Source organism: Zingiber officinale, chromosome 9A (assembly GCF_018446385.1).
Source record: "Zingiber officinale cultivar Zhangliang chromosome 9A, Zo_v1.1, whole genome shotgun sequence".
Lineage (NCBI taxonomy): Eukaryota > Viridiplantae > Streptophyta > Magnoliopsida > Zingiberales > Zingiberaceae > Zingiber > Zingiber officinale.
Window position 1 is genome coordinate 4,466,842 of NC_056002.1, and position 17,375 is coordinate 4,484,216.

Here is a 17,375-nt window from a genome sequence, read left to right on the forward strand (position 1 = left end):
AACTCCCAAATTTGGGGGCGGGTTGACCGACGACATCGAGGCAAACACGAGTACACGACTCGACGACTCGGCTCAGTTATATTAATCAATCAAAGCGCTTCGGCTCGGTTGAACGATGAAACCGGCGTCCGCGAGCTCAGCACTGAGCTCAGCACGGCACTACGGTAATCGCTAAAAGCGATGGCCTAACGACTACAACTGCGAGCCAATTGGTTGACGCCACCTGTTAATTCTCTAAACTATAGCAGTTATTTATTTGCTGTTATATCTATAGCCATGATTATTTTTTTTTAAGAAAATAAACACCTTTTTGATAATTATCATAATCAAAAAGTACCTCAGAACATGAAATCCAACGCACGTTTAATAATTCGTATAACTAAAAAAGCACCCTAAAGGACATGAAATCCAACGCACAACAGCTAGCTGTTGACTAGGCCACATTCGAATGATTTTCGACCAGACCAAACTATAGCTCTTCTTATAAAGCCTGGGCTTTCAAAACTGTAAAGCCTCAATAAATAAATTAAAGGTCAAATTCTTTATCATAGGGAGAATCTATCAAAGATGGGACTTCGATTTTTGTGCGCAGACAGAATTCTCCAAACTGATCTAGCTAGTGAAATGTTGCGTCCAAATGCTCTACTTTCTTTGTGCCCTTGAAGGATAAAAATGATAAAATACAGTTTCTGTTATAGGCATCCCACGCTAGCTAGCTCTCCATGATTACAATAGCATAAGCATAGCAGGCGTGAAGGCTCACCGCAAAATTATTTATCATGATGAAAGCATTAAGTTTTATCGGAACGATCTAGGACTAACGCATGAGTTAAGATAAATATCTTTTTTATATGTCAATTATTATTCAAAAGATCAATAGTCATCAATGATTTATTTCTCCGTATTAATATGAGATAAATTGATAAGAACACTGAAACGAATATAGCCACCATGATAAAATTAAGCACTGAAGCTCATTAATGACCAGCGGATCGAATACGTGAAGCATACCACGAGGCGACAGGCAAGGCAAGCAAACCGTGATACTGTTTTTTTTATATATTAAGTATCTAGATGTTATCATACGACCAATCTTGAGATAACGATCCAGTTTCATATTCTATTCATCAAATAAATCTTGGAAGCATGGTAACTCTTATGCCTCACTAATAATTCAATCGTATATGAGAATTGAACTCTGGTTAATTGCCACACCAAGCCCCGAGGCACAAGCCAAGATTCTCTAAACTTAGACGGGTTTTAAGTATCACTGACGTATGGACAACAATCTCTTTATGAGATTTAGTAAATGGAGCTCTGGATGGATGAGTTAGTCCAACTGGCTTAAAATAAGCATTCCAATATCACCAACTTCTGTGGTGGAATTAGTCAAATCAGTAGGCATAAGCAAGATAAAAGTCAAGTAAATGAATTCCGATTTTCCTCACCAAACACAAGACCGATCAATTAGGACCGAAATTGAAGCAAGACGAAAGTCAATAATGCAATACCGACTGTACAGTCATGTTCTTGAAACACGACAAATTTCAGGAGACTAGGTGCGTATTCTTGAACTAAAAGATCTGTGAAAAAATAGAGCAAAAGAGATGTCAGCTCTAGCAATAACTGCAGCACCATTAAACTAATGAATTAGCAGTTTAGCAACTCAAAGCAAAAGTGCATCTACAGAAAGCACCCCTAACAATGAGGTGTTTAAGCTAACAAGCAGTTGTGCATTGCAACAAGCATTTGGTATTGAGTGATAGTGTCCTTGGAGGTAATTTGTGCGAGAAGGAAAAAAAACAAGAGGAAAACAAACAAACGGAATGGAAACGAGAAGAATCGATCATAAAACAGAATGTGAAGACAATTCCCTCGAGAAGGAACTCTGTCTAGGAGAGAATCTGAAATTACACAACATGCAAAACCAGGTCAGACTTTCACTGATTAAAGAAAGAACTCATCTACAAAGCGCATGATTAACCTGGTAAATTAGAGATATGTAACAACCTTTATTTGATACGGTGGTAACAAGAGCCCGCCAAGGACGAGTTAAATGTGAGAAAAATAGTTAACGTGGAGATTAAAGTTAATGTGCTCAAAGGTATAGAATCGTCGGATCATCAGAGTTGGTCGAACAGGTGGCAATAGGCCGATCAGGCATAGCCGCCTACTTAGCGAAAGGAGGGCCCAAAAACAGGATGTCACCCGGGCGTTCATCTGACCAGATCGCTTGTCTGGCCAGGCGATAGGCAGCGCCCCAATAGCCAGACGACTAACGAGAGGAGTGTTGGTTGGTCCTAGGAAGATCGTACCAGTTCCACTGTACAAAAATTTTGTACAAGTGTCGAACCTTTCCTAACAACCTATTGTGTTCTTTAGAAATTAAATTCGGAATCGCAAACGGAACTTAACATTATTGATTCCAAATTTAACTTATCTGTTCTTAATGGTTTAGACTTGGATCGCAAACGATACATAACATTATTGATCCAAATCCACCTATGTTATAAATTCAATTAAATATTAATTTCTAAAATTGACTTCCAGGTTGAATATGGCGAGGCACTAGATCTTCTTGGATATGGGAGCAACCACCACTTCCTAGACAAAGTCTTTTAAAGAAACTTAATATTTAATTTCCTTATATAACTCTAAGTTTAACCAAAAGGAACAATCGAATCACAAGATCGAAAAACAAAACAAAAGAAACACAATATCGAATATCTAATCTGAAAATCTAGAATCACTAGCCTTTTGTGTTTGGAATTCATACAAAGAAAACTAGTATGATGCGGAAAATAATTACTAGTTATACCTTTCTTTGCAAGTAAACAACCTCTTGTTCTTCTACCGTATTCCTCTTCTTATCTCGGGCGTTGTGTGGGCAACGATCTACCGAGATGAGAACTACCCAAGCCCTTCTTCTTCCTCACCAAGTTTCAGCAACCAAGACTCCTCCAAGGATGTAGAGGTTCGGTCACCACCACTAAGCTCCAAGGGATGCAAGAAACAAAACCTCCTTTCTCTCCTTCTTCTCTTAGCTAGAACCTGCCACCAACAAGAGCTCCAAGAGAAAGATGAAACCGGCCACTAAAGAAGAAGAGGAGGAGAAAAAGAAGCTCTAGGGCCGGCCACCACCAAGGAAGAGAGGAAGGAAAAATAGAATAGAGTTCTTTTTCATGAAGGCACCTCTACCCCCTCTTTTATAATCCTTGGTTATGGCAAATAAGAAAAATTTAAATAAAAACTTCCTTAATTTCTTTGCCATGAGAAGGAAAATTTAATTAATTAAAATCAAATTCCTTTTCTTAAACCATATGGCCGGCCACCTTAAAGAGCTTCCAAATTAGGCAAGTTTTAAACAAAATTAAAACTTCCTTATTTGTTTCTAGAAATTTTAAAATAAAATTTCTCTAATAATTTATCCCTTCATAGTTGGTTATAAAAGAAAATTTCTTTAAAATAAAATCTCTCTTTTAAAACATGTGGATGATTTCCAAAAAAAAATTTATCTCTAAAATTAAAATCTCTTTTCAATCTATAAATAAAGAAAGATATCTAATCTTTTTCAATCTATAAATAAGGAAAGATATCTAATCTTTCTCTTAATCTTTAGTAGAAAACTATAAAAGGAAATATTTAAGTTTTTAAACTCTTCTTCTAAATCATTGCTTCCACATAAGGAAAGATTTTAAACAAATAAAAAATCCTTTTAATATGATGTGGCCGGCCACACCAAGCTTGGGTTCAAGCTCGGGTCGGCCACACCATCTTACTCATCCTAATTGCTTTGGCCGGCCCAAGCTTGGGTTCCAAGCTTGCTTGGTTGGCCCCATTAGGATGGGTATAAGGTGGGTAAGAAGTGGGTATGTGGTGGGTATAATTCTCTATATACAAGAGGCTACGATAGGGACCGAGAGGAGGAATTGGTTTTGGTCTCCCGATGAAATTAAGCTTTCCATGTTCGCTTCATCAATAATAATTCATTCCACTAAAGAATTATTATTGAACTATCGCACCAATCCCAAATTACATTTTGGGCTCCTTCTTATTATGAGTGTGTTAGTCTCCCTGTGTTTAAGATGTCGAATGTCCACTAATTAAATAAGTTACTAACAACTCACTTAATTAATATCTCAATCCAAGAGTAGTACCACTCAACCTTATCGTCATGTTGGATTAAGTCCACCTGCAGGATTTAACATGACAATCCTTATGAGCTCCTCTTAGGGACATTATCAACCTAGATTACTAGGACACAGTTTTCTTCTATAATTAACAACACACTATAAGTAATATCCCAACTTATCAAGTCTATTGATTTATCGAGCTAAATCTCACCCTTTGATAAGTCAAAGAAATAAATATTAAATATATGTATTTGTTATTATATTAGGATTAAGAGTACATACTTCCATAATAACTAAGGTCTTGTTATTTTATTAAGTTAGTATAAAAAGAACTTACCTTCAATGGTCCTGCTCAATACACTTAGAATGTACTAGTGTAATTTATCAGTTAAGATAAACTTATACTTAATTATACTACGACTATTCCAATGGTTTGTTCCTTTCCATCTTAGTCACGAGCTACTGTTTATAATTTATAAAGATCCGATAACATGATCTTCTGTGTATGATACCACACACCATGTTATCTACAATATAAATTAATTGAACAACTACACTTAGCATAAATGTAGACATTTTTGACCAATGTGATTCTTTATTTCAAAACAAATGTTTACAAAAGCTAGGCTTTTAGTATACACTCCAACAAGGAGAACAGATGTTCGCAACTATGATGACCCTACAAGGGCTAGTCCGACCGGACCACTTGCCCGGTTGTACAAGGCACAACCTACCGAGCTGAGCGATCATGGAGAGGAACAGTCTCGAGCAACCGGAATGGGAATCTCGGTCGAGCGACTCCTCCGCTCGGCCAAACAGTGAGACCCCCTGCTTAGCTAATCGTATCATTCTGGGAGTTGGTGCCGCTGACAATAGGGCATGGTCAGCAGACAAATCGTACAACGAAAGATTTCACTATCATACTAGGGATTTGCACGTCTTGTTAAGGAACAATGTCAAAGATACTTTTCTGACTTGTCTTTTCATGAGAAAATGAGAAACCGTGCATGCACTTTAAGAAGCATGTGCGTACGCTACAAGACTATTATATAAAGGGGTTCAGGTACCAACTGAGATATGTGTTATTGATTATTACGCTCTTGTTGCTGCCACAGTTTCTTTATTTTTTACTGTTGTCGGTAACTGACTTGAACATCGAAGAATCAATACTGGGACCCCTTTCTTGACCCGACACTCACATTCTTAATTTTACAGAGCAAAACAGAATTTCCACTTGTTGAATTGTAAAATTATATCCTCAATCAGCTATCTTTATCATTTTCAGATAAGATCATTTGGTTTAATATCTGAGGGAGGTTTAGTTACAAATAATTCAAAATATGTTGAAATTTGGAAGAGAAAAAAAATCATCTCCAAATTGGAGACACCAAATGCATTCAGAACAAGTGAATAAAGCATGTCAGGCCATGTTTTCTATCATTATCGCCATCTTTTCTTGGAGAAACATAATATTAATGGAGCGTTATAGAAACTGCAGACATTAAAAATTCTATTTACTAATTTCATTAGTTACTCTTACAAATACATTAGCAAGAAACTTTTGTAAAAAACAACTGATTTTCTTATCCATTCTTTATAAATTTATTGAAAATTGTTTATTATTAGTTGAGTACGCTTGTATGTAATTACTGAAAATATTATAGAATTAGGAATCTCATTACTTTTGTCTTTTATTTAACTGTTATGGGTCTCTAATTGACACTTTTATTAGTTATGTTTTTTTTATTGCAGTCAAATTTCCATTGTTCTATTTTACTAATTTCTTTTTTAAAATTATTGTTGGATGTACCTAAACAAGTTACGAAAGTTAATTAATTTCTATCTATATTTAAAACAGTTGAGATATAGGTAATTAATTACATGCCAATAATTATGTTAGGTCCGTAAAATAAGATATCTGAGAATATTAAGATGGTTTCTTTAAGCTTTATTGGCAGATTTATTATCTGAATCCTGAAATGAATGATACAGTTCTTTTAAAAAACTAATGGTAATGAATGGCGGGAACAACTGATGGTAATGATTAATGTAGTTTAAGTACGGTTAAGACAATGATAAATAAATGGAGCACTTTATTTGTACTAGATAACATCAATGAGAGAACAATAAAGCTGTAGAATTTTAATGCTTAATTTTGATTTTAACAATACAAGAAAGAGAGAATAATTAAAGTGAAGTTCTAGATAAAAAATTATGGGCGTCTTACCACAAAGAATAGAACATCCTAATTTTAAAACTATCAAAAAATAATATAAAACATAATGTTATTCCCTTTCTATTTCTCTTATTCCCTTTCTATTTCTCCTGTTAATCTCTTAAATCCCCTCTTCTCTATTTTTTTCCAATGCATATCCTCTCTCAAAGATTAAAAAGAGTGTTTTTATATCAGACTCACCGTTGAGCCTGATATGATCTCGTATCAAGTCCACGATGAACCTGATATTTTTTCATATCAAGCCTACTCTAGACTTGATATGATCCAATATCTGGTCCAATATAGATATGATATTTTCCATATCAAATCCACATTGGATATAATATTTTTTCATATCATATAAATTACATAAGAGTCTAGGTTTGATATGGAAAAAATATCAGACCCGACATGGATCTAATATTTTTCATATCAGATTCACATCGGATTTAATATTTTCCCCTATCATGTAGACTCCATAATAGTCATCCCACTGGCCTACTTATTGCTTTGAATTATTATTCATATTGGTAACTAATTTAAAATTTTAAATAATATATTACCCACTCAACGCACGCGATTATTACAGCAGTTAGGGAAAGAGAGCCATGTCTTCTATATTACCCATAGTATACTATGTGAAAGTATTGACGTAATTTCACATTCTCAATAACTAAGGGAGCAAAATGTCTGGAAAATTATACCTAAACTGCAATGCAGCAGTAGCATTCAAGCATATTTTCTCTAACCAGAATGACAATGTGAAGGCATAGAAATGTAGCAGCAAGTCCAAATTGCATGACTTTCACACTGTAAATCACACAAACTTTCTCATATAGACATATTTTTCAAATCGTCTAACTAAATACATTACAATCTTGCACCATTTTGAAAAGAGACCATATCAGCTTATTATACGTGTAGTAATATAGAGCAGCACCTGATAACTGGCGATTGTATATTCAACATTATTACCTACTTAATTGGTTGAGACTTTTTCTGGCCTAAGAGTGAAGCTATTGTTGGTACAAATAATTTCTTCTTTTTCCTCTTCACTTCGGATACACCATTGTCTGAACCATCTTCTGATATGTACTGCTTGGAATCAGCCATAGAATTGAATCCAACACCTCTTTCGTTCTTGGTAAAGCTTTGTAATCCACTGGACTGATCGAGAGTCTTAGGCGTGATCCTTTGAGGATTTACTCCGCCCTTAGCATCATTACTAGCTCTCCTTCGCCGTTCATGCTCAGCTCTCCATTTCCTCAGTTCTTGTTCAGCGCCCAACTTTCCTTCCTTGGCCTTCTCAGCCTGCTCTGTCGCAACACTAAATGTTTCTTTCTGTAACTCCATCTCTCTTAATGCTTCATTTAGTCTCTCTAAGCTTCTTTGCTCAGACTGTTTAGCCACCTCAATCTGTGCAATTGCATTTGTTATTCTTTCATGGGCAAGCTCTTCAGCTTCATGAGCTCTCTTGCTGAGATTGAAGTACTCATCCAATGGAAGAGTCACACTGTGAGGAGAATCATCAGCACAGATGCTTGCAGCTTGCTCACTCTCTTGCAGTGCTTTAATTGCCGCAAGTGCCAACCTCTCTGATGCTTTTGCCGCCTCTATTTCTTTGAAAGCTGCATGTAATCTGATCTCTATTGTGCTTGTGCTAGCTTTTGCTTGATCTGCTTCTTCTTTGGATTTCCTTAGTTCCTCTCGTGCCATCTGAGCAGCAGTCTTGGCTTCATCAGCTTCTTGAGCTGCCTGTTGCAACAATTTGGGCAACTCTATCATCTTTTCTCTGGCTGCCTTTTCCTTCAATCGAACAACTTCCAGATCTTGTTTGGTCCTATCAAGCTCATTTTCAAGAGAAGAAACTGCTATAGAAGCCATCGCTTCTCTCTGTTGCAAGTTGACAAGGGATGCCCTTTCTTTGTCTAGCTCAGATTTTAGGGATGAAGCTGCAACTCTCAGACAAGCAACCTCGTCTTTGGCTTTCACAATATTAGCTTTTACTTCCTCAATTTCTTTTTTAGTTGAAGCTAACAATCGAACAGAGTCCTGTGTTTTCTTCGTCTCTTCTAAATTATCTAGCAGTTTATTTTCAGCGGTCACAGATTCTTGATTTAACTTTGATTCCATATACGATGATAGTTCAGCTTTGAGATTGAACAATAAAGAAGATGCAGTCTCTAGTTTAGATTTCAGATCTTTTGTCAATGAAAGTTGATGGTTAAGTTGCTTCACCTCTTTCTCAGCATCCTTTAGTTCCTTCTCCCATTCAAGACAATCTTGCTCTCTTGCCAGGGATGCACCAATCCTATGTTCTTCTGCTTCGAGATGTGCAGCATGGGCCAACTCTAGTGATTCCTTTGATGCGATGAGTTCAAGTGTCAGTTCCTCAGCTGTCTTCTCAATCTCCTTTATTGTATTAGTAGCATTTTTAGCATTTTTTATTGCCACATCTCTTTCATTAACCAAGGAGCTATACTCTCCTCGTAAAGATTCCAGCTCAGTGTTTATTGTCTTCAATTCTGCAACTGCTGCTTCATGCCTTGTTTTAGCAACCTCGCGTTGTGCTTTAGCAGCAATACTAGATTCATTTGCAATTCCTTGCTCCATTTCTTTGACCCTCAGTTGAGCCAACTCCGAATCCTGCTTTGCCTGTGCTTCTTCAGTCTGGGCTTTCTCAAGGTTTAGCTTTAGCTCTTCTACAATCCTATTGGTTCTATCCAACTCTTCAAGCACCTGTACTTTACTCTCCTCTGCTGCTTCAGATTGTTTTCTGCTTTCAGGGACTTCTGCTTGGATCCTCTCAAGTTCCAACTGGACTAGCTTACGTTTCTGAATATAGCCAATTCAAATCTTAAGCCTTTTGGATAATTTCCATTTTCAATTGTTTATTTGAAATCAATAGAGAGTCAATTGGGATAGCTAATCTAACAGATGAATATTCTTCTTTGAAATTAAAAGGTCAGGGAAGATAGTGCATGAAAGCTGCAAAAGGTGTGACCAGCAATTTTGCATGCACAACAAGCTAGAATCAGTGCATCTGCCTGGGTATAAAACGGAAAGTTCTAACAGAATATGAAAAGTATATGAGTCTAGTGCATAACTTTTTTTATGAAAAAAAAAGAAAGCTGAAGATCAATACAAATAAACAATGATTTTGTTAGGATCTTTTATGAGAAGATACTAATTATCCAAGGGAATGGTCATTACCTCCAAAGTATTTTTCTTGTGCGCTTTCCAATCAACAATTCCTCCAAACTTGGTGACTGCCTCCTTGACAGATTCAAAAGGTGCAGCAGTGTCGACAATGCCTCTGTTTGAGTTTACAATGACCTTTTTAACAGGTTTGGCAGAGGAAGCTAATTCAGTTTCTGCCTTCCTTTGAATTCTACCACCATTGTTAGGGACATTGAGCTTGTTGGGCAACAAAACCAAGTTCGCTTCAATCTCTCTACTGCTATCAGAGGCAGTCAAATCAGGTATTATCTGAGCATCAACTAGTTCAACAGATGCACCTTCTTGAAGTTGTTTTTGAATACTTGTGGACCCATTTTCAGGTATTATCTGATTTGAAGAATCCTTCAAATTCAATCCCTTCTGATGATTTCTACCATCTCTCTCATCTGCAACTGTATCTTGCCCTAATAATGAGACATCAGAAAATTGCTCAGGCTTCTCAATGACAGATTCCTGCTGCTCATTAGTTGTTGCTCCTTGATAGTGATCTATGACAACATTTTCTTCATGATGTGAGATATTTGGAGGTCCAATATTAGGGAGAGCTTCTAATGGATTGTCCATTGTGAGAGGAGATTCTCTAGAGAGATTTGCTTCATTCACTTTTGCAGGTCCTTCATTCGAGAGAGATTCTAATGGATTATCCATGGTCACAGGAAATTCTCCAGAGAAATTTGCTTCCTTGTCTTTTGCTTCTTCCATCACTTAAAAGTGGGATACCTTTAAAGTTACTTCTGTATTTCATGTCGAAAAAAACTGAGTCTTAAAACGTTCCAAGAAGCAAAAGAACATCAGTGGGTGTAGAAACTTTGGCATTAGTTCAGAAATTGAACTTTCACAGATTCCAGCCTTTTCATTCTAATTTTCTAAGCAAATAAACAGCAACTAACTAATTAGATTATCGAAAATAAAAAACCATCTTGTTCAGAAAAATTCCTGCATAAGTTGTTACCAGATTAAGAATTTAACATGCCAAGCATACGGTGGAAAATTTAAAGCTAAGTTGACGTTTGTTCCAAACTCACTGTTCTGCCCCAATATTTTGAAGGACTTGGATGTATTTATAACTACTCTACAGATAGCACATGGTGGAAATAACACAAAATATTCCTACCCACAAACATATTTTGTTAGCTATTGCTCACATCATAGGAGTCTCTTAAATCAATCACAATGGAAAACTGTCTCATGCTTAAGTAATATCTGCTCCATTATTAATTTAGGATTTTGTCATACTCTGAAAAAAGAATCGTTTTTCTGTCGCTCTGTCGCTCGGTTATTGCTATTTTGTTGATATTCAGCATATAGGTTGAGGAAAGTACTAGGATCTGATGTCCACATGCATTGCAGCTTCATGATTTACCATCAAATATCAATACCTTTTAAATGGAAACCAAACATCAAGATGTTTCCATTATCCTTAATCTGGTATTACACGCATGCACGAAACATTTCCTCAAGCAAAGCCAACCACATCATGATTCACTCTTTTCCTATTGCCCAATAACATATTTCAAATTGTAGCTAGCATTGTAAATATCTCATAGGATATCTTTTAATAAAAAGAAATATTAGCAAAAATATATCATTCCATAAGTTTATCAAAATTAGTGCTCAGTAGTCAGTACAAATTGACTACTTTCAAGATTACAACAGGAATTACCCTAGAAATATTATAGATCTGAACTGGTTATAAAAACCAACATGGGACTTGAAGATTAAGGCACCACTTATATCATAACTTCTTTTTTTTCTCTCAAAACATCACAACTCAATAATAGAGCCAGTATGTTCATCAACTTTTAGGTCTAAGCTATACAAGTCCAATTTTCAACTACAATTATACACAGTATACAAGTTGGATAGACACCTAACTGGCTATGTTTTAAAAAAAATGAAGAAATCCTTCAACCAGTAACCCGCTTTTATATGTTTATATTAAGGAAACTTTACAACTTAGGAGCTTTGACACTGTACACTATTAAACAGTCATGAAACAAGTATATTATTAAACAAGCATCAAAGCTACTATTACTGATTGAATTCGTACTATTCTTGAGGAACACTTGCCCACCCAAATTATAGTTGATGAGTTTGATATAACTTGAATCTTTTAGAATAGCAAACATTCAATAATCAATATTATAATATGCAAACCATAATAGGAATTGACTACACAACAGTGAGATGTAATTTTACCATAACAGTTTCATAGTTTACAAATGTTCGACGATTCATTTCTTGCAGGAGTTACCGGTGCTTGATTTACTCTTTACCATAACATAATTTCAGGGATTGCTATTAAGTGTAAGGCTTAGATATTTGCCATTTCAAATAATTTAGATATTGCTCCTTTGCTTTTGAATAATAAATTCTGAAAGACTTCCAGTAGAGTGCTCTTGAAATGTCATGCGATGCATAGGTCAGGTACTAGTGATGAAGTGTATGCATCAGTACTAAAAATGTCCTTGAAAATGTGTTAGGAGAGGCAGGCACTAGTGATGATGTCAAAATAACATGGTATCATCTACTTGGATGACAAAAGGTGATTCAGAAAATGCAGGAGACATTGCTACAGAATTTATTTTTTTTTCATTCTGAAGAGAAAGGAACGGTTAAAATTCACCCAATTGGAGGCTGAATTTAAACACAAAAAGTTGGCAAGAACTTCCAAGATTATTAACAACTAAGTTGACACCTTCTAGTGATGCTACTTGGGATCGTTTATGTAATTTTACCTAGATATGAATTAATTGAGAAAGACTTACAGGAAATAAACTATTTTAAGCAGAATCTCTAATGAACCATTTGTCTGACTAAAAAAACTGATAACCGATGACTGCGAGCCATGCCCTATCTTATATTAGTGTTTTTTCTATGGATCAGCTCCAGTCGGCAGACGAGAAAACTGGCAAAGATTAAGCACGACAACACTAAGAACTCACTAAGTACTATTATCAATTCAAATTATGTTCTATACTCGTGTTTGTCAGTGTGAACAAAATCACTGCATAATACAGACACAAAGGGACAAGCGATTATGCTTTAAGCTACGTAAAATCAGCCTCCAAAATACAGTTCGAAAGAAAGACAAACAATCAACCAAAAAATGGGGGTTGCGAAAATGAAATTGAGAAAAAAGTTCGATCCTCAAACAGGTAACCTTAAATAGTTGAATATCTAAACAAGAGGGCACATAGTAGAAACTAATCGCACACTTAGGTTCATCAATTTCCTAAAATTTCTTGAGCAAAAAACACAACTCAAGCTTAAGTTTCAACACCTCAAAATTACAGCTTTCTTCGAGGACTCAGTAGCAAAACCCCAATTTTCTTATCAAGAATCAGAAAGGACTGCTGAAAACAAGAAAGTAAGACTCACACAGTTCGCTTTTGGCAACAAACTGTTGCATGAACGGCTTTTTCCGACGCCGAAAGGACGAAAGGCAAGAAATTGGCGAAAGCGAGAAAAGGGAAGGGATCGAAGGAGACGATCCTGCGAGTCGTTCGAGCTGATGAGTAAGAGGAGAGGATCCCTTCACAATTCCCAATCCATATCTCCGGATAACACGCTCTCTTCCAAGCTCTTGCTTCCCCTTCTGCTTCTCGCCATCGTTGTCCAATTTTTCTTCTCCTTTTCTTCTAAATTATTTCTTGTGTACGTTAATAACGCATCGAGTCATCCTCGCTTTATTATTTTAATTTTGTTTTTTGTAAACTTTTGTCACGTCAAATTCCTAACTCAAAAGCATTACCTTTCTTTTGATTTGTCCATTTCTGGAACCTCACAATGCTATCCGATAAACAAAAAGGTGGAATCGTGGTTAAATATAAATGGGTGGAAAGAACATGGCAGCTTTGATCTTTTTTGCGCGAGTGGTTAACGACACGCCGCCACCTCGCCACCCACTTCCGCACCCGCGGACACCAGGCCTTTCGTTCCGAAGCAAGCGCTGAGCTTCAGTCGCTTATTTAAACTTATTATTTATTAAAAATTTTACGCTTTTTATCTGGCTTAATAATAAACATTAATTTAATTAATAAAACATAAACCCATAGAATGTGACTAAGTTCGTGAGGAAAAATAAACTTAAATTTATGAGTATTTAAGTTTATTTTTTTAATTTATAATTTCTAAATAGACCTAAACGAGCATTTATGGATTTCACTGACATCCTTACGATGAAATCCATATTTATTAAAATCACAAAATGACCTCTTTTTTATTTTTCTCAAAATATATTTTAAAATTTTCTAAATTTACACAAGTATTATTTGACTAAATTATACATTTTATCACGTAAAATACGAAGTCGAATAAATCGGGGGAAAAAAAATCAAAAGTGAAACAAATATTTTATGAGTGTGAGGAATAATTATGATGAGAAAAATAGGGATAATAATTAGTTTTTGTAGGGGAGGGCAGTGTGGACCAGACGTGCTTCATGCAGCGGAATAATGGATCGGACCGGGAAGTGAACCGGTTGCAAAAAAGTAATGTAACAAATCGTTTAGTCAACCATAAAGCTTAGTTGGCATTTTCAACTGTAAACTGATCTTGTTTTTTTCTGAGTTTCAAAGTAATTCTTAATTTAGCACAAAATTTTTGTAATTGACTTGATTATTATTTTTAATAAAGATTCAATGTTTAAATTCTACCGCTTCTAATGCAAAAAGCAAGAGCTCATTCTTCCTTTCATTTGTCCATCCATTGTCCTCTCTATATGTGTTAGTTAGAGCCCTAGAGTCAATCATTTGATGATTGTATGGACTCATGTATATCATATTCTTATATATATATTAAGGCAATTTGGTTTTTGGTTATTATGCTTATTTGTATTAGTGCCAGATAAAATAAGTATAGTAACGTCCTTGAGTAGAAGGTTCTTACCTATATCAATCGATTGGTTGAATCGATAGTGAGATGATATAGGGAACACTACTCTAAATCATTCCTAGTCGAGTATTAACATTCAGGGACAATGTTAATACAATATGACTAGCATGTAGGTCAGCTCGATGACTTGATCTCATAAGTCATGGATATAGAGATATCAAGCTGACACATGGGTATGCATTAGAGTATGTATACTGAATGACCCGCCATGAGAAAGTATCATGGATCGTTATATGAGTGTCATATACTTTCTCATGTGGCTATTAGTATGACTATTAGTCCTTAGACCTGAAGTTACCATGGATCCCTACATAAGGAGTTATGTATTTTGGTTTCGTCAAACGTCACCCGTAACTGGGTGGACTATAAAGGCGATTACTGGGTATATAACGAATTATGTAGAGGGATGTGAGTGATGTAGATGGGATCTATCCCTCCCATAGCGACATCGGTATTCTTGATAGAGTGAGACCACTAAGTGCATGGCCATGCCCAAATGAGTCAACATTAGATGTTGAGCTCATTTGATCGAGTGAGTCTACTTGGAGTTCAAGATTTAGATTGATTAGAGGATGACACGGTCTATGCCTCGCATTGATCAATCTAGATGTCTAGGATAGAAGGACATTTGTCACATATTGTGAGGAGTCACAATTAGTAGTCACAAGGTGATGTTGGATCTCAACATTTCTTGTAACTTGGGTAGCAATGATGTATTGCTAGATGCCGCTCATTGCTTATGTTTCTAAAAAGAGTTTAGAAACATTGCCAACGTTACAAGAACCTATTGGGTCACACACAAAGAACATGTGGATGGAGATTAGGTTCATATGATGAACCAATAGGATTATGTTCATATGATGAACCAAAGATTGGATTTGAATTAGACTTATTGAGTTAGACTCAATTAGATTCAATTGTTGAATGAGTCTAATTTACATTTGATTCATTGAGTCAATTTATATTAATGAATTGAGATTCATTAAATTAAAATTGACTTGAATCAAAGCTTGGATTTAACTCAACAAGGAAGAGATTGGGTCAAGTTTGACTTGACCAAATTGGAAGTTGAAACATCAAGTTTGACTTGATGCATTGCCATATCATGTAGGTTGACTCATCCTACATGGCATGACACATAGTTGCCACATCACCTCCACCTCATGAGGTGTGCCACCTCATTGGAGGTTACACTCTCCTTTTCTTTAATGTGGCCGGCCACATTAATGAGAGGAGTTATGTGGCCGGCCACACTTAATGGTGTGGAGTTTTTTCATTTGTGTGTATTGATGTGGTTTTATTGTATCATCTTCCTTCTTGCTTCCTCTCTCCATGGCTGATGGTTGCCGTGCACTTCATTGGGAGGAGAGGTGTGAGTTAAGTCCAAGACAATAAGAGAGTGTGAAGGTCACAAAGGAGAAGACTACTAGAGGAGTGGTGAGATTCTTCTTGTTTTCTCTTCTTTTCTCTTCTTTCCAATCCCATCCGAGAGCATCTAGAGAGTGCTAGCACATTTGTGGTGCTCTCTCTTCCATCCTTGAGAGTTAGAGAACCCTCCTTGTTCGTGTGGATACCGAGAGAGGATTGTCTACGTTGACAATCTTGAGATCCGACGATTTTGGACCTTGCGGGATTGCGAAAGGCACGCTACAAGGGTAAACACTTTTTCTCGTAGATCTAAGTAGTAGATCGGTTTTTGAACTCGTACAAGAAATAGTTTTTCGAATTTTGTATACGAATCTTTGCACGGATCTACGGCTTTGGGTCCTTCGGGGTTTCCGCGACGCGAAAAAGCGGTTTTCGCGGCCCGAAGAACCCAACAATATGTGTACTGCAATTATATTTAATGAGATGTTATCTGTCATGAGTATTTTCTGATTTATTCTAATGATTGATAGAAAAATTTTATGGGATCGGACCTGTCACTTCTAGAGCTAGTCAATGAGATTAACTGCGTTTATTATTTTTTTTACAATTACATTTATCTTCCGCCATATCCGTAGGATCGATATTAGAGGTCGTTAAGATAGTAAATCTATCTTTCTTTATATATGTACCACAATTAATAATATTTTGTTTAGCATATTTCTTAGTACTTATCCTTACAGAAATACTCAGTTGATTAAAGGATGATAAATTTATTATAATAAAATAAGAGATCAATTTCTAACGGACATATATCTTCGAATAATATTTCTTTATACTTTCATGACTTATCCTTCTTTATTGCCTATCCCTCGTCACCCTCCATATATCGTCCAACTTATCCTTCTTTATTGCCTATTCCTGGTCACCTTCCATATATCGTCCAAAAGTGTCTACCTTCTCTTTGGCCAACCATTTCCTCCTACAATGTAGTAGGATTCTCAACGACCAAGATGTACATTGCCAATCCGACGACTTTGCTTTCAATTTCAATGAGCATCAATAGTCATGGCAACATGAAAAACTCCAATAGGTGTGGTCTATTAGTTCTTCAGCTTTCTTGACCTATCTATTACTTCAACTGTTCAACTAATCTACCACTTATTTTAATTAATATGTTCTACTTAATCCACTTTATCCTTTTAATTATTGGTTAACTAAGATGTATTTGGTGGAGATTCAAATATAAAATCAAAAAGTTTTATTTGGAACAAAAATACTATTTATAAAGGATAATAAGAGAATATCAATTTCATATTAGCTTTTTTTATCTTTAAATCCTGATATTGATGTACTAACAGACAAAATCCATAACCTAGAGGACGCGTGGTCATAGATTAAGATTCATGATTCTCGATAAAGCCAGCCTCCATAATTTGTTTTTCCATATATTTTGTGTGGTCCTTATAATATATAGCAGAAAATGTAAAAATAAAAAATAAAATTAATGAAGTCTGTTACATTGC

General features: G+C 35.9%; 1 protein-coding gene across 1 annotated transcript; it reads right to left on the minus strand.

The window, feature by feature from the left end:
- Positions 1-7,126: 7,126 nt before the first annotated feature.
- Positions 7,127-13,253, minus strand: LOC122021146 (protein WEAK CHLOROPLAST MOVEMENT UNDER BLUE LIGHT 1-like). The gene is made up of 3 exons (XM_042579231.1): positions 12,970-13,253; positions 9,562-10,322; positions 7,127-9,183 (listed from the first exon to the last, which is right to left on the minus strand). Exons 2-3 carry the CDS (start codon positions 10,288-10,290, stop codon positions 7,324-7,326), a joined length of 2,589 nt encoding a protein of 862 aa, XP_042435165.1. The 5' UTR covers positions 10,291-10,322; positions 12,970-13,253; the 3' UTR covers positions 7,127-7,323.
- Between the last annotated feature and the right edge of the window lie 4,122 nt (positions 13,254-17,375).

Bases quoted from the DNA above. Each gene is read 5' to 3' on its own strand.
- LOC122021146 (XM_042579231.1), bottom strand. From the start codon at position 10,290: ATGGAAGAAGCAAAAGACAAGGAAGCAAATTTCTCTGGAGAATTTCCT. The intron at 9,184-9,561 runs GTAATGACCATT...GGCTATATTCAG, and splicing joins ACAAGAAAAATACTTTGGAG to AAACGTAAGCTAGTCCAGTT.